Genomic DNA, 26,629 nt, shown 5'->3' on the forward strand with positions numbered 1-26,629 from the left:
AGAGAGAGATGTAGAGAGTTCGAGAGACCGAGCGTTGGAAGAACGTTCTGGAAAGGTCAGAAATCGTCTGATGACGTCACTCTCATTATTCATTAATTGATTTACTGCTGCTTCCGAAATTATTTATTATGAAAATATAAAAAGCTACTTTGGAAGTTTAATTAATTAAGTTTGCCAGCAATGCCACCATATCCCATCTTGTAACTTGTGGGCTCAACCAAACTATGACAAGTTCAACCTTTTAAATTCTTTTTATTTTTTAAAACTACAATACATTTTAATAAGAAATGTTTAATCTTACAGTAACACAGTTATAATTTAATTAAAATTAATCAATTAATTATAATAACCACCCTCTTAATATGTACCCAAAAAAATTTAATTCAATTAAGAGACATAAAGCTTATGCTAACATTTTGATTAAATTTCACTCGGTCACTCTTGAAATTATCGTTCTTGCACAGTTTCCGTCGCTCGTATCCTCGATTTTGACAAATGAGGTAAATTGCAGATGAAAACTTTTTACCTCACAGTACAGGATAAAAAATCGAACCCATAACTTATTGATGTAAATCTCAACTTATCATCATCCAACCACTGCATATACAATCATGAATACATACATACATTTTAAAGCATAATATAAATACAATCCATTTGAGTGGTATTCTTTCCTTCCTACTTTGCATAAATAAATAAGATTATAAATGAACTAACAACATCATATCATTCTGTGCACGTACGCCGCGGTAAAAACTAAACAGTTCATTCATTATGAGAGTTTGCATCACAAGATTCATAAAGATTACAAGGGTTTTGACAAATGCATTTGCTTACATCGAATTATAGTCAAATAGATAGACACATAGAATGTTGTTGTATTATTATTAACATCACACTTTTGGTGGAATAGAAGCAGCAGCCAATGGCTTTATCCTTTCCAACAACTTCTCCACTTCAATAAACCCACCCAGAGGTCCCAACGGCAAGTATTTTACACTTTTCCATCTGTTTATATATATAAACAGTTCAGAATTAAAAGGCAATCAGGTTATTGTACATAGGGTAGGGTTAAAACATTTTGCAGCAGCTAAGAGAACTTCATTGCTTACCTGGGCGTGAAAGGAAGCGCCAAACAGTGGAGGTGGAGATGGTTGACACTGTTCAGAGGGGGTTGATGAAAGCCAAATCTAGTATAATGATAAAAAAGAAGATTCATATATTCCAGACAAGCATTAAACAAGGTAAAACAACTCAGTCCATAACATAAAAACTTCCGCCATTACAGGGTTTTAACTCCTCCAAACGCATACCAACTTTACCAAACGCATTACAAAGAACCAGACCACCTAGTTAATTTAACTTCAGAATGTTCATTTGGCGCTTTCATCAGAACTAACTACACACCAGATGGAACTAAAACCACCAGTAACAAGCTTTCTCTTCCTTATTTATAAAATCTGACAAAGCATTTCTCTCTAATTTTTGTGCAAATGAACCATTCGATATCATCAAATTACAGATGTAAGAACATTAGCATGAAACAAACATGAACGCACAATGAAATCAAGTCAAGAGGACTAAAGAGTAGCGACTAAAACTTTGTGTAACCGAATTTCAATATTATTAGTCTCAGGCAGGCAACTTCTCAAGATCAAATTTGTTTACATGGCAAAGTTGACATTTGACAGCACCCCCCCCCCCCCCCCCCCCAAAAAAAAAGAAAAAGATGCCAAAAAATAATTCTTTCTAGAGAAGCAATACCTATACTGTGTGGGCTGGGGTGCATCTCGGCACAGTAAAGTCTGCCCCACATTTAACATGTGATTCACTGGAGAAAAAAAAGTAAACTTCACAGATCAGCCACAGCAACAAAGATGAAAAGGAAAATTAAATGAAACTATTAAACTGGTTAGATTCAATTTTAATTGCCAGCGTCTGGAATTTTCTTTACCCAATGAGAAGTCTTCAGTTCTCTTCTGGAGGTCTTTGACAGTCGGGATGTGCTCCACAGGGATTACCAAGTAATGCCTATCTAGACACCAATCCAATGAATCAATTATGAAAACCACAATAATGACAATGAAAAAAATGCTATCAGGGAATTGCTTGAATACCATATTTGTTTGGAACGGATCGAAAAACAAGGACCAAAACCACGGAAACAATAAAAATCCTAACATTTTCTCTAGAATGTGAGTACCAGTTCAAACATCATGCAAAATGTAATAAAGTGATCCACTTTCATGGAATGCTTTATCTCACCCCTTAAAAACTGAAGGTACATCCAGTTTTATTAACTATTTAATAAAAATGCAAGTATAGACATTGTCTCTGCTCCAAGAGCATGCCCCCATCATTTTAACATATCTCCAAAACCTCGCTCTCCATTTCTGCCTATTGAGGAATGATATACAACAATAGATCACCGATACAAGGAACGTTGTTTCGCTTCTCAGCTTGATAAATGGAGTATCCAGCTGGGATTGTATCTTGATTGACAAAATTCTCCATTCAAGCACTTCATAGTGCCAGCTCACAAGTACACTTTTGATACCTCTTTGTCTCAACAAATACAATTTTGGCCCAAGGACTCAACTTGCCATGATTGTAATTCACCCACTCCCACTCCTACTTCCCCTCCCTGGTAAGAACTCACAGACCCAAGATCACCACACATGACCTTTTACCTCTGGAATCTCTGACTACGGGACAATTTGATAACCTAACTAGAGGCTCGTCCTGGGAATATCCTTCCATGCAAATTGCATGACCTCCAAACTCGTGTATTCTAAGTCAAAGCTAACTAGTTCAGGAAGCCACTCATCTCTTCTCCTTAGAGGAGGTCTTAGCTTAACCAATCACCAAAAAGAGTTTTCCAACTACCCAAATGATGTGGTCTATCCCATACGCCCATGTTTCAATGATCTGTAGCATGACTGACTACTTAAGAAAATAACAGTACCACTTCATCTCTGCCTTCAAGATCTCCACTACCTCCACCATTAACAATAAGACCCACTATCAACAAGGATGAAATTTTCATTTGATACATTGCTTTGCTTCACTTAAAAATAGAAAAATTTAAGTACAATGTGGGAAACATAAGAGAAATAACAAAAAGGAAAAACATTAAAACATATTAAATGTTCAGAAACAAGAAACTAACACCTGTGCAAACATTAGAACATACAATGTCAATGATTTAATTGAAAACATTTGGGCATATACATCCTTTTGCATAAAGGCAAACTAATCAACTTGAAAGTAAATTTCATGCATGCCATGAATTCATCTCAAATAAATCAATTTCACCAAGCAAAAGGGTATATGATATGCATAGCTTCCAAGAATAAAACTACCACTAACAACAACAATCAAAGCCTTAATCCCACAAGGTGGGATCAATTATATGAATTCCAAACCTCTATCCATATCCTTTGTATGGCTATTATATCTTATGTCATGTTCAAGGGTTGTTCTTTCTCTCCTTCTGCTACTAACTTCCTCTTTCATCTACTCACTTCAGAGGTGCGTCTATTAGTTTTCTTTTCACATGTCAAAATTATCTTAAGTATGTCTCTCACATCTTATCTTCAATAAACATCACTCTCTTGTTATGTATAACATCATTTCTTATTTTGTCTTTTCTTGTATGCCCCCTATCATAGTAATGGTCACTACACAACATTCTAAGTCGTTTATGTTGACTCTGTGTATATTTTGTTTCCTTGTACAGTGTATAGATTATGTTTCCATTTGTTTATTGTTTGCATTTGTTTTGTTTCCTAATGGTTGTAGCTCTCTTCCCTATTAATAGGGAATGTCTTCCTGTGCATATGGTTAAGTGAATAAGAGATTTTCACTATTCCTCTCCTATTTTCTACATGGTATTAGAGCAAAGCTCTTAGGGTGTCTGTTCGATCTTCATCATCTCCATCCCATGGCTTGTTCTATCTCTCGGCCTTCATTGCCAGCTACCTTGCCCTCATTTAACGAAGGGTCTCTCTGAGTTCCTCTGTCATAACCGATTGTCGCTACAACTGGTGCTGCCCACCAGAAGTTCAGGAAATAGGAGGACTCCGATGCTAGCAACCACCACTGGTATCAAATCTATCATTGGCCGTCGCGGTTCGCCTTGCAGCCGTTGCTGAAGCAACCCCCACCGATCATCGAGTGATTCTCCTCCACACGCTGTCGCGTGCTTGCCCAATTGACGAGTGATCCTCCTTCACCTTTCACGCCGTCGTTTAGCATTGCAACTTTCAGATCCATGCCGCCTGCCGATCTTCAGATCTGCTACCACATAAGCCGCTCTTCTCCTGTCGGCCTTCATTGCCACCTTTTTCTGCAACCAGTTGCTTCTCCAGCCTTCTTAGCCAAGTTTTTTTGGCCTTTATTGTCGTTGCCTTCAAGCTAACCCAAATCTAGTTCAGATTCGATAGACCCAATCTCTAACGTTGCTGACTCAGATTGAGGAGGTGTTGTTGCTACTATTTCCAGTGCCCTTGCCGCTGTCTCATCTCCCTTGTGTCACTCGTTCTGTCATCTCCAACGTCGCAGTGTCCCTGCTCTGGCGAGTTGTTGTGACCTCGCTATGAATCGACTTTTCTAGATTTGTTTCGTATCAAAGCGTTCTTGCCCTTGTGGCTGTTGGTATTTTCTGCTATGATGACTAACAAAATCTAGGGTGTATGGATGAAAACTCAGCAAAGCAGAGATGAACCTACACTGAATGCAGAAGAAATTAGGAAACTAAAGTCCTTAAGGACTCTTCAAGGTGACTGCTCTTTGGCTCAAGCAGGTGTGTGCCTTAATTCTAAGTCCTTTAATGTCTCATATACAGCTAGGAATAATCTTTGGGTCTTAGATTCTGGAACCACCAATCACATGACACCTAACATAAAATTCTTTGAGACCTTTGAACCAATATCTAGCTCCAGAAAAATTACAGTTGCTAATGGCCAAGCTATCCCTATAGTTGGGCAAGGAAATGCATATTTGAACCCATCTCCACCTACCTAACAAGTACTTTATGTGCCTAGCCTCTCCACCAATCTACTTTCAGTTCACAAGCTTGCCCAAAGCCTTAATTGCTCTGTAATTTTCTCACCTCATGATTGTGTGTTTTAGGACCTAGCCACAGGGAAGATGATTGGTATTGCTAAGGCACTTAATGGGTTGTACTACCTACAAGGGAGCAATGAGCCACCTGTAGGAGATCATCTTAGCTTAGGTCATGCCTCTTCTCTACATACTTCCACTTAGTCCACTATCTGGCTTCAGCATTTTAGATTAGGTCATCTTCCTTTCCTTTTGTTAAAATCGATGTTTCCAAACTTGTTTAAAGGCATTGATATTAGTATGTTTCTTTGTGATGTGTGTGAATTGTTCAAACACCATCGGATGCCTTATGCTATCAGCAATAAACTTTATTTGTCTCCTTTTTCTTTAGTGCATTCTGATGTGTGGGGGCCTTCAAGAGTCCCTAATTGTTCTGGGGCAAATTGGTTTGTATCCTTTATAGATGACTGCACTAGGATGATATGGGTTTACTTACTCAAAGACAAAGCAGCCATCAGCAGCATTCTACCCTTGTTTCATAGAATGATTCTCACTCAATTTAGGATTTCTATTAAAAGGTGTAGGATTGATAATGCAAGGGACTATTTCAACCATCATCTTAATCATTTTTTCCAACAAAAGGGGATTATTCATGAATCCTCCTGTGTGAAAACTCCCCAGTAGAATGGAGTTGCTGAGAGAAAGATGAGGCATCTCCTAAATGTTAATGGGGCTCTCTTGCACCATCATTCAGTTCCTAAAACCTTTTGGGATGAAGTAGTGTTAACAGCAACCTATTTAATCAATAGGGTTCCCTCAAGAGTCCTAAATTAACTCTCTCCATTTCAATGTCTCTTTACTCACTTTCCAGAAATTGGTTTGCATACTTCTCTCCCTCTTAAGATATTTGGTTGTGTGGCTTTCGTCCATGTGTCTAAACATCAGAGGGATAAATTTGATGCCCGAGCCTTTAGGTGTGCATTTCTTGGCTATTCTCCTATTCAAAATGGGTATAAGTGCTATCATCCTCCTACTTGAAAGATCCTTGTATCTAAAGATGTAACTTTTGTTAAAAATCAGTCCTTTTTCAAGGTCACTACTTTTGGTCCTCAAGGGGGGAGTGTTTTTGTTGACCATGATCTTCCTATTCTAGAAGAGTCTCAGCCCTATCAACCTGATACTTCTTTGGATCCTAACTCTTCTGATTCTCCTATTTATTCTAATCCTAAGACAACTAATTCAGGAGACTTGGAACCTTTTTCTAATCCTCCAATATTTGTTCAACCAACGATATCTCATGTGCGGTTCAAAGGCTCACCATATGTGTATAAAAGGAAGGAACAACTAAGCAGGATCCATCATCTACCCCTCGGCCAGGTTTGGAACTCACTTAGCATTTTGATTCACCTAACCCTATAAATTGTTCTAACCCTGAAATCTCAGACCTGGATTTGCCTATTGCTATTAGAAAAGGTGTGAGGAGTTGTACACAGCACCCTATAGCCAAATTTGTTTCTTATCATAGATTGTCCCTAAAACAAAAAAGTTTATTGTCCTCCCTTGATTCCATAGCTATTCCTAAGACTATAGAAGAGGCATTATAGAATCAACATTGGGTACAAGCTATTAGGAAGAAATTAGGGCCTTAGAAAAGAATAATACCTGGGAAATGGTGCCTAGACCGAAGGGGGTTCAACCGATAGGGTGAAGATGAGTGTTTAATGTGAAATACAATGTTGATGGTACACTGGAAAGATACAAAGCCCGATTAGTGGCTAAGGCTATACTCAAACGTATGGCATAGATTACTTAGAGACATTTGCACATGTGGCAAAGATGACTACAGTAAGGGTTCTCCTATCTTTGGGTAGCTGTTATGGTTGCGAGTTGATGTAGCTAGATGTGAAAAATGCCTTCATATATGGTGACTTGGAGGAAGAGGTATTTATGGACTCCCCAGATGGTTTTCCTAATGAAGGTTCGGGTTATGTTTGCAAATTAAAGAAAGCACTTTATGGATTAAAGCAATCTCTAAGAGTTTGGTTTGATCGGTTCTCAAGAGCTATGAAGGCAATGGGGTATCGATAAAGTAGAGGGGATCACACATTATTGATAAAGCATTCAAAAAAAAGGTACTCTAACAGCTTTACTTATTTATGTTGATGACATAATTGTACTAGCAATGATAAGGATTAGCAGAAGTTGTTAAAGGGAAATTTGGCCCGAGAATTTGACATCAAAGACCTTGGTAGGCTGAAGTATTTCTTGGAAATAGAGGTTGTATACTCAAAGGAGGGTATATTTCTTTCCCAAAGGAAATATACCATGGACTTATTGGAAGAAATCGGATTGCTAGGTGGAAGGGCAACAAATATTCCCTTGGATCCTAACCTAAAATTAGGACCAAGTGACAGTCCATTGGTTGATAAGGGGAGCTACCAGAGGCTAGTCGGAAGGTTGATTTACTTTTCTCACACTAGGCCTGACATAGCTTTTGCTGTCAACTTGGTGAGTCAGTTCATGCATAGTCCTACTGAAAAGCATATGCAAGCTGTACAGAGAATTTTGTGCTATCTAAAATCAAAACCTGGACAAGGTCTATTGTTTAAGTCAGGGCAGAAGTTGGAAGTCAGGGGATACACTGATGCTCACTATGGTGGTTCACTTGTTGATAGGAGGTCCACTATCGGCTACTATGTGTTTTTTGAGAGAAATCTAATGTCATGGAGAAGCAAAAAACACGGGGTTGTGGTCAGGTCTAGTGCTGAAGCAAAGTTTAGGACAATGGCTCTTGGATTGTGTGAATTATTTTGGCTGAAAATTATGCTTACTAATTTGAAAATACTTGGTCATTATCCCATGGAGTTAATGTGTGACAATCGATCGGCAATCAACATTGCACACAATCCGGTGCAACATGACCACACTAAGCATGTTGAGATTGATCATCATTTTATCAAAGAAAAGCTAGATGCTGGAGAGATTTGTTTATCTTTGTTCCCTTAAAAAATCAACTAGTTGATTTGCTCACTAAAGGTTTACCTCTTAAGCGGTTTGAAGAACTTGTAAGCAAGCTGGGAATGATCAATATTCATTCACTAGCTTGAGGGGAAGTATTAAATCTATGTATATTTTGTTTCCTTTCCTTATATAGTGTATAGATTATGTTTTCATTTGTTTTGTTTCCTAATGGTTGTAGCTCTCTTTCCTATTAATAGGGAATGTATTCTCATGCATATGGTTAAGTGAATAAGAGATTTTCACTATTCCTCTCCTATTTTCTACAATTTCACTACACAATCTAAGTTGTATAACAAATATGGCTTTTATAGTTGTCTAATAACATTTTTTTTTTCGCTTTAAAGGGATTTTATGATTGCGTAGAATGTTAGATGCACTTCTGTTGATATTCTGGTGATAATTAGTGTTGATGGTGCCAGATATTTTGGAAGAGAGAGCTTTAGAAAAGAGATGGTGTTTTATGGAAATAGATTTCAAGCAATATTTCTAGAACTCTTAGATACATATTTATAGTTCCTTAAAACAACTTTTAGTACAAATATTTATATATTTAAGATGAGTATCTAGATATTAATACACAAAAATCTAGAACATTGTCTAAATACCTTAGATTTATCTAGATAATATCTTTCTTTAGCTAGACATATCTATGATCTCTTTGACTTTCTATAATTTGTTGGAAGAGGATCATAGCTTCAACACTCTTCCTTGATACTCTTCCTACAAACTCTGAGTAAACTTTCAAAATATTCAAATTTTGCTTTTGGTAGTGCTTTGGTGAATGTGTCAGCTAGTTGGTCTTAGTTGTTGCAATGCTCCAGGCCAACTTGCTCGGTGTTGTCTGCTTCTCTGACAAAATGAAATTTAATCACGATGTGTTTGGTTCTCCTCAGTTGGACTGGATTCTTGGCAATGGATATGGCTAACTACTTGTCACAATATAGCTTGGTGGGATTTGATTGTGCTTCTCCCATATTTGCCAAAATCCTTCTGAGTCAAATTGCTTGATTTACTATTGCACAAGCTGCAATATACTCAGTCTCAATGGTGAATTGTGCTACTGTCTCTTGTTTCTGAGAGAGCCAAAAGAATATTCCATTGTCAATATTAATTGCATACCATGATGTACTTTTCATGTCATCAGTGGATCTGACCCAATCACTGTCTATGAAGCCAACCAATTCTACATATTCTGCAGCAGTAAATTTTATTCCATGGTCAACAGTTGTTTTGATGTACCTAAGCACTCTTTCAGCAATTGCAAGATGATGCTCTCTTGGTTTGTGCATAAATCTAGAAAGAAGGCTTGTGGCATACATGATGTCAGGTCTGATAGTTGTGAGATAAAGCAAGCTTCCAACTAATTGCATGTATTGTCTTGTATTTACCTCTGGTGAGTCATCCTCCTTCCACATCTTTTCATTTGCAGCTGATGGTCTCAATTGGTTTGCTTCCCTCCATTTTAAACTTTTCTAGCAACTTAGTTGCATACTCCTCCTTACGTATGAAAATTCCTTTCTGGCTTTATGTGATATCCATGCCAAGGAAGTAATGTAAGAGGCCCAAGTCTATCATTTTAAACTGCTTCTTAATTTGTCGCTTGAATTCTTGAATTTGTGCAAGGTTGCAACCTGTGACAATTAAGTCTTCTACATATAACAAGAGTATGATAATATCAACGTTTCCATGAGCCTTGATGTACAATGTAGGTTCACTTGGACTCCTCTTGAAGCCTTGTTGCTGAAAGTAGGAATCAATCCTACTATACTAAGCTCTTGGTGCCTATTTAAGGCCATAAAGTGCCTTTTTAAGCTTTAGGACTTTGCTTTCTTGACTTTCCACCTCAAATCCTAGTGGTTGCTCAATATAGATTTCTTCTTCAAGGAATCCATTTAGGAATGTTGACTTAACATCAAGTTGAAATACCAATCACTCTTCTGTGCTGCAAGTACCAAAACAAGCCTGAAAGTGCCTTGTCTTGACACTGGGGCAAAGGTTTCATTATTATCTACTCCAAACTGTTGAGTCTCCCTTTGCCATTAATCTTGCTTTATATTTTTGGATAGAGCCATCAGGATTCAATGCGGTCTTGAAAATCCATTTGACTCCAATAACTTCTTTGTCAAAGGGTTTGTCCACCAACTCCCATGTTTGATTTTTCTCTATCATTCTCAACTCCTCCTCCATTGCATGCCTCCGTTCTTCTAGTTGAACAGCTTCTTCAAAGCAGCAGGCTCTATTACTCCAAGTTGGCAAGATTCACACTGTTCATAAACTTCCTACGGTGATTTGAATCCTCTATTTTGTGTGGCAATCAGAGAAGATGATGGTGATAGAGATGCATTCCTCCATGATACTAGACTGATTAGAGAAGTAGCTGGAGTAACAGGCTTTATCTCTTCAGAATCATCTGAATTCTTTGAATTGGAGGAGTTTGATTTTGCAAAGTCTCTGTGAATATCAGTAATTGCACCACCTACCTTTCATCTTTCTTTTCTTCCCATTCCAGCTTGCTTCTTCATCAAATATCACAAATCCATTGACTATAACTTTCTCAGTCTTAACGTTGTAAATTCTATAGCCTTTAGACCAAGAGCTATGGCCAACAAAGATGCCTTTTTCTGCTTTAGACTCCAATTTGTGCGTCTTCTGATTTGGAACATGGATATAGAAGATGCAACCAAACACTTTCAAGTGTCTCTGTCAGAATTCGATTCTGACAAGGGGAAATTCTCTTGCAATTCAATGAGAATTGCATGGGAATTGAGGAACTGAGAGAGAAGAAGAATAGAAAGACAGAGAGAGAGAATTTGAGAGGGAAAGAGATCGAGAGAATTAAGAAGAGAATAGAATCAATTGTATTTAATCAATGCCTCTAAGGGCCGTGAAGCTTGGTTTATATAACAAGCCTTGGCACCAAACATTTGAATATTACATTTGAATTTTAATCCACAACTTTCTATAACTACCTTCCATCTCCTTATTACAATAATACCCCATATCCTCCCGCCTTAGTAACCACTAACTTACAGGCCCATGACAGTCTTACTGATGTTTTGGTGCCTATCCATGCTTTTAGTGGAGTCTTGTCTTGCAGAGCCTTGGTGTTGAACCTATTTTGTAGGTATACAACTGTGAAAACAGCTTCTGCCCAGAATTTGTTGTGCATCTTCTTGTCTCTCAACATTGCTTTTGTCATCTCTGTTGATTTGTGATTCAAAATAAATTGATATATTTTATATATTTGGATTTCATTTCATTTGCATGTCATTTGGATTTATTAATATGTAAATTGGTCGGTTATTTGTGGGCTGTTGATCATCTCATTAAACCCTCCATCCAAGGGCTGCCATCAAAAGCCCCTTTGTATATAAAGCCTATTGGTATTCCAATCGACCAGCACAAGAGAACAGAAGCCAAAAGTCGTGTGAGAGAGAGCAGATACGATCAGAACCCTAAATCGAGAATTAGGTATTGATCTTTCACTGTTTTTCCATGGGATTGAGTGTGAGAGTAGAAGATTGTCTTGAGAGTGCTCGAATCACTTGGTTAATTAAGAGTTGTATTCTTTGTTTGTATCATCTTCTTGCTTCAGTTGTTGGTTCTGATTTCGTTGTAAATATTTGTAAATCCATTGTCTATCATTTTAGTGGATTGACAAGGGTGAAGCCCTGCTGCGAGTAGGATCTATTTTGGATCCGAACACGTAAACGTTGTCTTGCTATTCTGTGGTGTGTGCGTTGTGGTTAGTGTGTTTGTGTGCGTTTGTTGGCTTTCTGTTTTGGTATTTCCGCATTGTTCTTGGTACTGATGTGGATGTAGTGTGTTGATAGGTTAAAGATATTAACAATCTGCATGACTGCCTTATTTTTTCTTTCACAGACACTATTTTGCTATGGACAGTATGGGATTGTGAGTTGATGCTAGACTCCTGCTTCATGGCAGAATTTGTTGAACTCTATAGAAGTGTACTGAGTTCTATTATCACATCTTAAGAGTTTTTAATTCAAAACCACTTTTTTTTTCTACTGCAGCTTTGAATTTCTCAAAAATCTTTCACAAAAATACCCAAGTCATTCCAGAAAAGTCATTCATGAAGAGAATAAAGTACCTACTGTTGTCAAGTGATAGAGTCCTCATTGGACCACATATATGTGGGCACTAGCTGCAGCTTCTGAATTCCTCATTGGACTTGTGACCACTTATCCTAGGTTGACACCTTGGAACCCATCACACCTACTCTTTTAGCTCTTGACTTGTAAAACAACATAGGTACATCTCCACCACTCTGTTGACAACCTTAATTTGCCCATCCATCTAAGGTTGATTGGTAGAGCTAAAATTGGACTGCATACCCTGCAATTTAAACAATTCTCTCCAAAAATGATAGTGATAGTGGGATCCCTGTCATGCAAAATACTTTTAGGCATTCCATAGAACAACATTTTGTCACACACGGTGACAATGGCGCAACATCAGCCTATGCAGATCTGTTTTAGTGGTCTTTCCTTTTATGCTATGTTGTTATATTTTTAATTACTTTATGCAATTGTACTTGCTGGAATATGATAGCTGTAAGAAGATAGGATATTTTTTAGGCAGGGTCCACGTGTAAAGGGGCTTGGAAAAAGACTAAAGAGTTAGTTATGAGAAATGGGATCTGCTGTGGTAGCACCCCATGCTAGGGGCCTATATAACCCCTAGACCCAACTTGTAGAGGCTATGCAAAAACAAAGAATCTTACTCTCTCTCTCTCTCTCTCTCTCATTTGCTTGCCTTCTCCTAAGATCCCTACTGACCTACTAATTCATACCAAATTAGTAGGCTACATCCTTTGTCACCCCAGGGTTTGTGACAAACTGGTATCAAAGCACTGGTTCTCGGCATTCCGGTAGAAGTTAGGATGGCAGATGAAACCCGCATGAGGAATTTTGAAACGCATCTCAGCAGGTTAGCTCGACAATGACCGAGCTCCAAAATAGGGTGGGCCAGATGGAGGCTAGAGAAGCCTAGAACCGCGAGGCAATCCGGGCTATGGATGGTAGGATGGAAGGGGCCTTGAAAGGAATGGGACAAAGATTAGAAGGTATGGAGCAGAGGCTAGATGAATCAATGGCTAGGCTGCAGGAGGACATGCAACAATTTATGTTAATGTTTACGCGACAAAACCAGGTAAGAATGGATGAAAACTTTCCCCCTAGAGATAGAAATGAGCCTATATTGCATAGAGATGAGGGAAATAGAGAGGGTGCCAATGCAGAAATAGAAACTGACCTAGAAGAAACATTGGAAAGGGTGGTTGGCAATGATAGAAATGGTAACGATAGGAATGGTGTGCATAATGGGCAACACCAGGGGTTCACCATGCCTCGGATGGAGATTCCTATCTTTGAAGGGGTCAACCCCCGGTGGTGGGTAAGAAAATGTGAGAGGGTGTTTGAATGGAACAATGTACCAATGAGACAGCGAGTAACACTCGCTGCAACCTACTTTAATGAGGTTGTCGATGCTTGGTTCCAAGGGTGTGTAAGTGTGCAGAATGAATTTACCTAGGAGGAGTTTGTGACCAAACTATGTGAAAGGTTTGGGGAGAAAAATAGGGTGGACACCATTGAGGAATTCAACAAGCTAAGACAAACTAGGAGTGTAGAAGGGTACTTAAGAAGGTTTGAAGATTTGAGGTCCTATATGACTCAACAGAACCCACACTTTACTGAAGCTTATTTTGTATCAAGCTTTTTGAGTGGGCTTAGTGAGGACATAAGGCCAATGGTTAAGATGATTAGGCCCCAATCAGTGGCACAAGCAGCTGAGAGTGCTAGGGTTGCAAGAAATGATTGCAGAAGCACTCATGAGGAAGCAGCGACAACAACACAAGGGGTTATCGATGGGACCAACCAATGGAGGGGGAAGGCATGGGGGCCAGGAAGTCGGCAAGAGTGGAGGTAGCACGAAACCAGGAACAGTGCCCAATACAGGGCCTTATGGGGAGCAATTGAGAGAACAAAGAAGATTGGTTGGCCTCTGTTTTAGATGTGGAGATAAGTACCATTTTGGACATCAATGTAAAAGGCAGATTCTACTACTGGAAGGGGAAGAGGAGGATGAAACGGAAGGTTCTAAGGAGGAAGTAGAGGAGAGTGGTGAATTGGAAGAAAAGAACAATGGAGAAATTTCATTGCATGCACTCAAGGGAGTGACCAACAACAAGATAATTAAGGTAGCTGGGCGTATGAAGAATCATGGTTTACTGATCCTAATTGATAGTGGAAGCACACATAGCTTCCTTGATGAAGAGACAGCTAAGAGGCTGAAGCGTCCACTCCAAGGGACCCCACCCCTAAGTGTGACAATCGCAAATGGCAGCAGGATACTCAACAAATCAGCATGGCACGGGTTCACCTGGGAGATGCAAGGAGAAAAATTTGAGGCTACTACAGTTAGGAGGATGTGATGTGGTATTAGGGGTTAATTGGATGAAAGGGTTATCCCAATCAGTTTTGACTTCAATAGGATGGAGGTGTCATTTGACAAAGGAGGAAGGAAAATGACATTGACAGGGGAGAAGGAATCGGGAGCCTGCAAGATGATCTCGGGAAGGAAGTTGCACAAAATGCTTAAGAAATAGGGTCAACTATCCCAATTGTTCTCACTGGTGGCTATGGGGGAAAGCTTACTGGTGGAAGGGAGGAAGAGCTCGAAACAGGGCTAATTGGGGAAGCACGCATGACAGTAACATCTCAACCTCAAAAGCTTAACCAGGTACACACTAAGCACCTAATTGATGAACTGTTGGATAGTTACAAGGACTTATTTGCTAAACCCACAACCTTACCTCTGACCCGAACGTTGGATCATTCCATAAACCTGAAGCCTAATACAAAGCCCGTCAATATCAGGTCCTATAGGTACTCTCCAACCCAGAAAACTGAAATTGAAAAGATGGTTAAGGATATGTTATACCAATCCTTCATAAGACATAGCCAAAACCCATTTGCCTCGATAGTCCTCCTAGTTAAAAAAAAAGGATGTATCTTGGCATTTTTGTGTTGATTACTGTAAATTGAACCCCTTAACCATTAGAGATAAATTCCCTATACCCTTAGTTGAGGACTTGATGGATGAATTACATGATGCCCATTTCTTTTCAAAGGTTGACCTTAGGTCCGACTACCATCAAATCAAAATGAAGCCCGAAGATGTCCCTAAAATTGCTTTTAGGACACACCACAATCATTTTGAATTTTTTGTGATACCATTCGGGCTCACTAATGCCCCAACAACATTTCAGTCCCTAATGAACCAAATTTTTTAGCCTTACCTAAGGAAATTTGTCCTAGTATTCTTTGATGACATACTAGTATATAGTTCCACCTTGGACCAACATATATCTCACCTCAAAACCCCCCTGGATGTCCTTAGAGCTAACCAACTTTTCATTAAAAGGTCAAAGTGTGCATTTGGACAGAATCAAGTGGAGTATTTGGGGCACTTAATTTCTAAAGCAGGGGTCAGCACCAACCCTAAAAAAGTGGAAGCCATGTTAGCCTGGCCCAAACCCACAACCGTGAGGGCCTTGAGAGGGTTCCTAGGGCTAACAAGTTATTATCGGCGGTTTGTCAAAGGATATGGGACTATAAGCAAGCCTCTAATTGAACTTTTAAAGAAATGAGGCTTCAATTGGGGGCAGGAGGCCGAGACAGCCTTTGAAAAGCTAAAAAGGGCAATGAGTGAGGTCCCAGTTTTGGGATTACCCGATTTTGACCAACCATTTGTAGTAGAAACTGATGCTTGTGACAATGGAATTGGAGCAGTACTGTCCCAGAAGGGAAGACCCTTAGCCTTCTTAAGTCAGGCTCTAAATGGTAGACATGGGGGCTTAAGTATATATGAGAAGGAATTTCTGGCGGTACTAATGGCAATGAATAGATGGCGTCATTACTTGGAGGGGGGTAAATTTCTAATCCAAACCAATCATGAGAGCCTGAAATTTTTGTTGCAACATGTTATATCTAGGGTTGCTGGAACTAATTTCTTGGATAGAAATTCTACCACACTTACTCTCACACACTCACGGATTTGATCTAAGGAACAGATTTAATAGAATCAACAGAAAATAAAATAGAAAACAGAATTAAACCAAACAAGAAACACAAACCACACATCCACAAGAACATCAAGATTATCCTGGTTCATGCCATGTGAATGGCACTACATCCAGCCTCTAAGATCCTCCTAAGAGCAGTCTTTATTTCCAGAAAATGATCAGTATAGTAGCGGCCCTTCTCTCCCTTCTATTCCTGAGCGCCCCAATTATTTTCCCCCAAGATTACAAAGCTAACAGCCCTAGCCTTTCTCTCAGAAACAATCAGCACTCGTTACAAACAGAAAAATGAGAACTCTCTCTCCATTTGCTACCCCTTGCCCTCTATTTATAATAGAAGGCAGAACCCCAATGAAGACTTTCAAATATTTACAGTTTACACCCCCAACTTATCACTAATTACAGTTTGGGTTACAACTTCTATTTAATACCTCATTGGACCTCAAAAAACACTGCCATAACTGATCTTATTTAATCTATACTCTAGACAACATTTTAACAATTCTCCACCATTGTCTTGAGTATACTTCAACCTTCATCCATCAAGCCTTGGCCTTCCAATAGATGAACTTGACTTGCTCTCATGGGTTCTTCCTGCTGCACCTGATCACTCAAAGAACACAAACACATCAAAGAAACAAATCAATGTTGTAAAACATAACAATGGATCACCTTTGGATAAAATTAGCTGCAATAACTAAACTTGCAACTCTCATTAGATATTATCTACCTCCTCAAGGGTCTTCCTAATGAGTAACTTTTCCTAACATCAATATGATTGATATACTCCATGGTGGGACTAAAGACTAAGCCAAATGGACTGCCCATTGGCTGTTTCAACTCCTCCTACCTAGACTATATTTTAGGGTTCCTGCTGCATACAAAATGCAACATATACACCCTAAATGCATAACTTCCAGCTAGGCACACTCCACCATAAACCAAATCCATACATGATGTTACTCATTAATCCAAAATGTCCAAACATTTTATACAGCATCACAACACAATGAACCTTACCCGGATTGGCCTTAACTTTACTAGACTTCCTCCTAGCTCCCAAAATCGGCCTTTAGGATTTACCACTGACTTTCTCTAATGTTTGCTTCAAACAATCAGAATTGCTCATCTCTACCTATCAGTCTACCAAGATATGCTTAAGACTAGGGTAACCTAGGCTGCTTTAAGCTGTCCAAACCCTATTCCAATCTCTATGCCTTAGTCTTTCCCAACTTATCCTTCCTCCCACACTCTCAAACACTGATCTAAACACTCAGCTACACCTTGAGAGTTCTATTTTGGAGAAAATACCAATAAAGCTGCCCATCAATATACTAAGCATACCACTGGAATATTCACAGCTTCCCTATGCACTCAATTTTAACCCTTTTGGACTCTTCCAATCTTATATCTTACCTAAGGAACTACTATCATATCTCATACCTAGAGAGACCTTCTAAGCAACCAATCCTTGCTTACCTTTCCCTCTAGCCTCTTATTCCTTGGTTATACTATAAGATCACTTTTCTCTTAGTTTCCACATGGATAATGGCTGTTAGTGATACCTATTTGATCCAAATTAAGCCTTCATGTGCTGCTATAACCAATGGCCATGTCTAGCCATTTCCCTAGACTTTTCCCACTTCCCAGCACTTCCTTAATTTACAAATAGACACTGCAACAGCACTCCACCCCTTTAACCTAAGGGATATTTCATCTAAGTCCAAGCCTTTCCCCAAATTTACATGGCTCTATGCCATTCATTTGGACATGAGTGCATCACCTTTTCTTATACAAGAGGTTCTATATCCCAGTCTATCCTTAGCACCCAAGGCAGTGCATAAGCTTCTTAAACCCAGCATTCCATACCTCACTGGAGCCTAACTTAAGACCTATCACTACCCATCCTAGGCAGCACTCTAAACCTTCTATTCCCTTGCTCATTTCCTACAAGATGATTCTATTTCCCTTTCCTTGCTTAATCCTGATTTTGATCAACATGGACTACACCATACAAGACAACACTTGCACACACCCTTTTCCCCTCATTGTTTACGAGGACCCTTATTGCAAGAGCCAAAGCTATCTTAAACACTAGCTTCCTCCCTCTCACAATTCAGCCCAAGCTTACACAATGAATCTGATCAAAACATTTTCCAGATTTCCCTATTGCTATATCCTGGTTCATAGGTTAGTTCAGGACATTCCCAAAGGTTTCTCTTTGCTGTTTTCTTTACACAGCATCCCAGATTCCATCCTTTGCCCTTGGAATCAACTAATTCCATGTCCTATTAGTAGAGTTTTCCCTCATAGGTAAGAACCCTATCTTTAGGAGACCTAGGTATACCTATTACACAACTCTACACACCTAAGCCTTCACACCAGAAGCAATTTCCAGCAAGCTTCCTAAATTCCAGCAAGCTCATATACGCTTGGGAATTCCTTAGGAACACACCATCTTCACTAGGTTCACCTCACCTAGCTCCACCATGAGACAAGGCCTAGATAGGTTCCCAAAACATCCTAGAAACTGATTTCTAATGGGATTTACTGATTTTGGAGACTTCTACATTTGGAGACCTAGTCAAACTACCTGGTTTCTATTCCTATACACCTGCAAATTTTACCCTCTCCTAATATCCCTAGCCTTAGATACCTTTCCTAGTCCTTGCTCACCATTGTGAGCCATCCTCAAGCAATGCCCTAACCTAAGTTATCATAGGCTATCTTTAGTGGCTGCAGCTTATCCACAGAACCTGCAAGCATGCACCACATAACCTCTATTCTTGAGGGTTGCTACCATCTCTCTAAGAGATCCTTGCAACTCTTAGGACTTCAATTCTCACTATCTAATTATTCCTAAGGACATTAGGCTTTCTATTACAACAGGGATATATTTTACAACTTCTTAATAATCTGGAATAGCTCCACCATGCTTCCTAATTTCTCCCATCTCCAAATTCCCTTAACCTTACTTTGATGCCTAGACAAACCATTCCCCCATCCACCATGACTCTATGGGTAAATACCCTTTTCCTATGAGAATTACACCCTAACCCTAGGACCTATGCTATTTTTACTGCATACCTAGAAAGACTATAGGACATCCGCACTCTCATAGCCAAAACCACACATGGTGTTTGAACATTTGGGGTTGGTTCTTTCTTGGGATTCTTTCTTCCTATTTGGGCAATTCTTCTTCATATGCCCTTCTTCATGGCAATGAAAGCATTTAATCACTTTCTTATTGATTTCTTTTCTCTTATCACAGATTTCCTTTTTCTGTTCATCCGTAAGGGATTCTGGTGGTTTTTCTCACTGCCTAAGGCCTCTTCCAGCCCTAAATTTCCTAGCAAAGCCCTCATCTTCATCTTCCAAAGGCCGAAATCATTCTGGCCATCAAACTTCTCTATGTCATACCTAGTGGCAGCCATTATTTGACACTATTCTATGACCGAGAATCAAAACAGAAGAAATCTTGATGAATCTTGATACTAGAAATAGGCTCTGATACCAATTTGTTATACCAATTTGTTATATCTAGGGTTGCTGGAACTAATTTCTTGGATAGAAATTCTACCACACTTACTCTCACACACTCACGGATTTGATCTAAGGAACAGATTTAATAGAATCAACAGAAAATAAAATAGAAAACAGAATTAAACCAAACAAGAAACACAAACCACACATCCACAAGAACATCAAGATTATCCTGGTTTATGCCATGTGAATGGCACTACATCCAGCCTCTAAGATCCTCCTGAGAGCAGTCTTTATTTCCAGAAAATGATCAGTATAGTAGCAGCCCTTCTCTCCCTTCTATTCCCGAGCGCCCCAATTGTTTTCCCCCAAGATTACAAAGCTAACAGCCCTAGCCTTTCTCTCAGAAACAATCAGCACTCGTTACAAACAGAAAAATGAGAACTCTCTCTCCATTTGCTACCCCTTGCCCTCTATTTATAATAGGAGGCAGAACCCCAATGAAGACTTTCAAATATTTACAGTTTACACCCCCAACTTATCACTAATTACAGTTTGGGTTACAACTTCTATTTAATACCTCATTGGCCCTCAAAAAACACTGTCATAACTGATCTTATTTAATCTATACTCTAGACAACATTTTAACACAACAGAAATTGCAAACTCAACTACAAAAGAAAGAGATGGTTAAGTTAATGGGGTTAAACTATTCAATATAATATCGGAAGGGCAAGGAGAACATGGCAGCAGATGCCCTCTCAAGACGTTATGAACATGGAAACTTGGCAGCCATTACTATGGTAGTGCCAGATTGGTGTAAGGAGGTAGTGGATAGCTATAAAGGAGATGAGTAGGTGCAAGAACGCATGCAAGAAGTGGCGGTAAGGCCACAAGAGACTAGGGGTTACACTCTAAGAGAAGGGCTGCTGCGACTACAAGGCAGAGTGGTCATAGGTTGTAAGAAGGACTTGAGGAAAAAAATACTACAGTTGCTGCATGAGTCTCCTTTAGGGGGACATTCGGGAGTCTAAAACACTTATTTAAGGATTAAACAGCTATTCCATTGGCCAAAATTGAAGGCTGACGTGAAGGAGTTTACACATCTTGAGATACTTGTAAGAGGTGCAAGTGTGAAAATGTCGCTTACCCTGGGTTGCTTCAGCCCTTACCAATACCTGACCAAGCTTGAACTAGTGTTTCCATGGATTTTATCGAGGGGCTACCTAAGTCAGAAGGGAAGGATAGTGTGCTGGTGGTGGTCGATAGGTTCACTAAATTTGCACACTTCATAGGGTTGGCTCACCCCTATACGGCCCAAGAAATGGCCAGAGCTTTCATGGACAGAATAGTGGCCTTGCATGGGGTGCCGAATGTGATCATATCAGACAAGGACAAAATATTTACCAGCGTCATGTGGCAAGAACTGATGAGGTCAATTGGGATAAAACGCAATATGTCGACTGCCTACCACCCTCAAACAGATGGGCAAACGGAGAGGGTAAACCAGAATCTAGAAACCTATCTTAGGTGCATTTGTATCCTACACCCTAACCAGTGGTACAGATGGCTTGCTTTGGCCCAGTGGTGGTACAACTCTACCCACCACACCACCTTAAAATGTCTCCCTTCGAAGCTAATTACGGTTACAAACCCCTAATATTACCAACCATAGGAGGGCAAACTACAATGGCATCAATGGAAGAATATTTGTGGCAAAGGAAGGTGGTACTTCGACAGCTCAAGAAGGAATTGGACTCGGCCCAAGACAAAATGAAACAATATGCAGATCGGAGCAGAAGCGACAAAGAATTGGAGGTTGGGGAGAAGGTTTATTTACGATTGAAGCATCCCTATTTGAAATCCCTTACTCAAGGACTAGTTACTAAACTAACCCCTCAGTATTTTGGGTTGTTCACTATCTTAGCTAAGGTGGGAAAGGTGGCCTACCAATTACAACTCCCTGAAGGATCCCGAATGCATCCCATCTTCCATGTTTCTCTCTTAAAAAGGTCATCGGGCAAGGAGCAGGTCAACCCCGAGCTACCGTCCTTGCCTAAAGAAAAGAAAATGGTGGAAGAACCATAAGTAATATTGGACAGGAGGGTGATCCATAACCATGGGGTCCCTCTCATTCAGGTGTTGGTCAAGTGGTAGGGCGAAGACAAGGGAAGCAACACCTAAGAATATTTGCCAAGCCTTCTTCAACGATTTCCCAAGGCAGCCAGTCTCAGTATTTCTTGAGGACAAGAAATTGTTCGAGGAAGGGGCAATTGTCACACACGGTGACAATGGCACGACATCAGCCTATGCGGATCTGTTTTAGTGGTCTTTCCTTTTATGCTATGTTATTATATTTTTAATTACTTTATGCAATTGTACTCGCTGGAATATGATAGCTGTAAGAAGATAGGATTTTTTTAGGCAGGGTCCACGTGTAAAGGGGCCTAGGAAAAGACAAAAGAGTTGGTTATGAGAGGTGGGATCTGTTGTGGCAGCACCCCATGCTAGGGGCCTATATAACCCCTAGACCCAGCTTGTAGAGGCTATGCAAAAACAAAGAATCTTATTCTCTTTCTCAACTATGCCTCTCTCTCTCTCTCTCTCTCTAAAATCTCTCTCTCTCTCATTTGCTTGCCTTCTCCTAAGATCCCTATTGACCTACTAATTCATACCGAATTAGTAGGTTGCATCCTTTGTCACCCCAGGGTTTGTGACACATTTCTATCCATGGTAATACAATACCTGTAGGAATCTCAAAGTGTCTACAAAGTACTAGGAGTCAAATTGCAAGTACCCACTTCAAAGTACAAGGAATCTCAAATTGTCTCCAAAGTACAAATTGCAAGCATACAAGCAAATGTCAATTGCACTTTGTAAGAATCTCAATTTGTCTCCAAAGTACTAGCGATTTAAGATAATTGAAAAAATAGTCTTTGTGGCTTACAAACTAAGGCTACTAGAGAATTTAAGAATTCATCCTATGTTCCATGTCAAGAGAAAGAAGATAGGAGTGTCACAACCCCAAGGATATAATAGTAAATATAATAGTAGTTGTAGTTTAATGCATTTATTGCATTGTAGTCTAGTGTAGTTGTTCATATTGTACCTTTCAGTTACAACTAAAACTGAAAGATAGAGAACTACAAATAGGTTATCAGTTAGAGGATTGTGTTTAATTGTTGAATGATATCAGAATTTCAGTCATCTCTCTCTACAATTCTCTCTTGATTTCTCCCTGATCTTCTCTCTCTTTCTCTATTCTTTCTAAATTCTCCCTCCGTTCTTCTGAAATCTCCCTCCCTTTATGTTCTCTCTCCCTTGGTTTCTTCCAATTTCCACTTAAAACTCTAGATTAAACCTAAATCCCTCACATTTGGTATCAGAGTCAGCGATTCTCAATTATGATTTCAGCAATTCTTAGCAACTAAATTTAGATTTTGAAGCGCAGAGTAAGGCAATTCTTGGCTACTGATTTATCTATTTCCACTGTTGATTGAGGCGGATTCAAGTTTACTGAATTTAGATCTAGGCAAACACTACAAGTAGTTCAGAGGTAAAGTTAATGATTCTCGGTTGATTGATCCAAGCGATCCTTAGCAGTTAATCCAGAGCAACCGATCCTAGGTTGCTGACTTGTGAGGCGATCGATTCTCATTCAGGCAAATCATAGCAGCTATTTCAGAGTCAATCGATTCTCAGGAGTTAGGTGTTATGTGACTCTTGGAGACAGATTCAGGGGCAGATTTAGCTCGAAGAATTTAAACTGAGGAAATGGAAGAAGGTACTCGCATGAAGTAGTTGGAGGCAATGTTGGATGTTCTGGAGCTAGGTTTAAAGCAGACTCGAGAGGAGATGAGTCTTGGCAGAGAGGAGAATCCAGTGACCGGAGAAGCTAAGTAAACCTTGGAAATAAGTGTACAAACAATTGACAGAAAATTTAGAACAAATTTACTAACTTCAACCAAAAGCTGGATGACTTAATGATTATGATTTCAAAGAGGTTTTAGGTCAGTTTACCAGTGGAATTTCTTTCAAGTTCCAATGTAGAACCAATTCAAGCAAGCACTGGAATCCTACCTAATGCTTCCAGTTTGCAAGAAGCTGATGAATTACCTACACTGGATCAGGTAATTCCAACTGAAGGATCATTCATCTATGAGGAAACTAGTGCTGGAGTCCTTCCTTAGATTTCTGACTTACAGGAATTTGAGGAGCAATCTGAATTGGTAAAAAAACATTGATTCTTTAGATATTCCAACTATAAACCATGTTAGAGATGAAAGTTGCGATGAACAGAATCATGTGTCCGATGAGATGTATGCCTTTGGCATCTATTCTAGGTTGAATCAAGTCTTTGATGCTCCACATGAAGTCAAAGATGATCTAATTGGGCAATCAGAACCAGAACAATCTTATATTGGCTCCAAGGAAACTGATTGTAAGGCTAATGAGGTCCTAAGACTAGGAATTTTGGACTTTTGGACTCTAGAAAATCATTACAGGAGGTTTAAATCTAGATATGGAGGTCATGTTTCAGCCATTGAGGAACCTACAAAACATCCTCGTCTCCTCCTATGCAGTCAGGATGCCAAGAAAGGAATGGCAATTGTAGGAAAAATCACTACAATGACATTGGAGGAGAAATCAGTTAAAGATGAACCTTTAGTGCACGCTAGCAACTAGGATGCAACAGATGCTTTTAAAGCACTGTTGGAATCTGTAAATGTTGAATCCAACTGGACTTAGAAGCAAGCAATGCAAATAATCATCAATGACAGGAGGAATGGGGCTTTAAGAACTTTTGGTGAGTGTAAACAGTAAAATAATGAGTAACCTGGACCAAAGAAAGAAGCTAGAGGCTGGGGAAAGGCATAATGACTGCATGAAGATCGAGGATATCACTGGAACTTCTGTTGAGAGGAAAACAAATAGATTTTTGAGGAAAGTTTAGAATACAGATCAACTGGAAAAAGAGAAAAAGTCAAGAAGGAGAAAAAAAAAAAAAAGAGGAAAAAGAAAAGAGAATGGAACAAGAGAAGGTGAAGGAACAATATGAGAAGGATGAATCAGATAGAGAAAACAAGGATCGGATGAAGAAACAACGACACAGTTGTTGTAATTTCTTGGGGATAAGAAATCTCTCAAGGAGTAGGGCCCAATGATATAATAGTAGTTGTAGTTTAATGCATTTAATGCATTGTACTCTAGTGTAGCTGTTCATATTGTACCCTTCAGTTACAACTAAAACTGAAAGATAGAGAACTATAAATAGGCTACCAGTTAGAGAGGATTGCAATTAATTGTTAAATGATATCAGAATTTCAGTCATCTGTCTCTACAATTCTCTCTCGATTTCCTCTTTGATTTCTCCCTAATCTTCTCTCTCTTTCTTTGTTCTTTCTGAATTCTCCCTCTATTCTTCTGAATTCTCCCTCCCTTTCTGTTCTCTCTCCCTTGGTATCTTCCAATTTCCTCTTAAAACCCTAGGTTAAACCTAGATCCCTAACAAGGAGTTTATGAACATATTCAGCCATTGTTGCCAATGACTCTGGAAGGGAATATCTCCATGAATGAGTAAAAGAAATAGAGAAGGGGCTCTCGTTTGTTGTGGCTGGAGGGGGGGAAGATGGTTGTCATGTGCCTACTAACAAGCATGGAGCAGGCAGCTGGAGCAAGTGAAAGTCTTTATTTTTTTTCTGTTTTTTTTGCACAGCCTTTTCTTTAACAACAGTTAGCTACACTCCAGGCTACTGTTATGGCATTCAAAAAAGACTTTGAACTATTTTATTTGTTTGCAGCAGTAGTATGTTAACATTAGAGGGACAAGTAGTTAGATTTGTATTTTATAAATAATTTTTGACAGTTGAATGAAGAATGCTAATTGATTGTTGCCATCATCTCTCTTTGAGAGCAGAATACGGAGGCTTAGTTTTCCTCAAATTAAACCATCCAAATAAAATAACCCACCTCTATTTTTCCCACACCTTTGACCATCCCAGCGACCACGCCATGGGCAAGCACAGGCATTATCAAGCCAAAAAAGAGCCTACATTAACCCACGAAACCATAACCCGCTCCTAAAAACAACCACGCTACAATAAGCCCCAATTCTAAAAGTGGGCCTAACTCTTCACGAGTCCTCAGTTGTCCAGGCAATTGGTACACTCAAACAAAAACGTTTAACAATCAGCGGGAGCACTTTATTACGACATAAAAGACGGTTACATTTGCCAGGAATATCAGAATTCCAGATTGTGTAAAAAGAACATTGAACACAAACAGTGTAAGGAGAAAGGCAGAGAATGAAACCTGAAGGCTGAAGGTTTAATGTCTTGAAAAGCAACAACCTTCTCATCCTGCAAGATCCCCACCCACCATCAACAAATTTACACAAGCTTTTCAGATAATTAAGCACACGCACAGTGTGTGTGTGTGTGTAAATACATATATATATATATATATCTATAGGGAGAGAGAGAGATCGGACGGAGTGGAGGAGAGGGGTGGAGGTGGAAGAGCGGGCGATTTGACAGAAGATGCAGGAAGTCGATGCCGGCACCGACATTCCCCTTGCCTCCGTCGGCGGCGAAAATTATTTCATGGGTTTACCAACGCAGATTTGCATTGGCTCGCAAGGAACACCAATCTCTTAATCATGGCCTGCCCCAAAAAAATAACATCTAACCCACCCGCGGATCCAAATTATTACGAAAAATAAAAAATAAAAAATAAAAAAAATACAAAGAACGGATACATGAATAAGGCTGATTCCAACGTAATTATTTTATTCTAATTTTTATGATATTATAAATAATTTATTTTCTATTTTAATTTTATCTCAAAAACTGTGTCGGATCTAATCACACTTTTTATCTTTTTCTTTATTTTATTTATTTAATAATAAATTTTAATTTTATTTATTTTATTTTACATATAATCTTCACTATTATAAGA

The 26,629-nt window shown here is 39.3% G+C and overlaps 1 protein-coding gene across 1 annotated transcript; it reads right to left on the reverse strand.

Annotated features, from left to right (window-relative positions):
• Nucleotides 1–746: 746 nt before the first annotated feature.
• Nucleotides 747–26,358, reverse strand: LOC127813553 (bifunctional adenosine 5'-phosphosulfate phosphorylase/adenylylsulfatase HINT4). The gene is made up of 6 exons (XM_052354576.1): nucleotides 26,163–26,358; nucleotides 25,985–26,031; nucleotides 1,955–2,031; nucleotides 1,765–1,831; nucleotides 1,113–1,190; nucleotides 747–1,008 (listed from the first exon to the last, which is right to left on the reverse strand). Exons 1-6 carry the CDS (start codon nucleotides 26,238–26,240, stop codon nucleotides 894–896), a joined length of 462 nt encoding a protein of 153 aa, XP_052210536.1. The 5' UTR covers nucleotides 26,241–26,358; the 3' UTR covers nucleotides 747–893.
• Between the last annotated feature and the right edge of the window lie 271 nt (nucleotides 26,359–26,629).

The sequence above is a fragment of the Diospyros lotus genome, chromosome 11 (genome assembly GCF_014633365.1).
Source record: "Diospyros lotus cultivar Yz01 chromosome 11, ASM1463336v1, whole genome shotgun sequence".
In the NCBI taxonomy this organism is placed as follows: domain Eukaryota; kingdom Viridiplantae; phylum Streptophyta; class Magnoliopsida; order Ericales; family Ebenaceae; genus Diospyros; species Diospyros lotus.

Bases quoted from the DNA above. Each gene is read 5' to 3' on its own strand.
- LOC127813553 (XM_052354576.1), bottom strand. From the start codon at position 26,240: ATGTCGGTGCCGGCATCGACTTCCTGCATCTTCTGTCAAATCGCCCGC. The intron at 1,191-1,764 runs GTATTGCTTCTC...TCATTATACTAG, and splicing joins CCCCAGCCCACACAGTATAG to ATTTGGCTTTCATCAACCCC. The intron at 1,009-1,112 runs GTAAGCAATGAA...ATATATAAACAG, and splicing joins GCGCTTCCTTTCACGCCCAG to ATGGAAAAGTGTAAAATACT.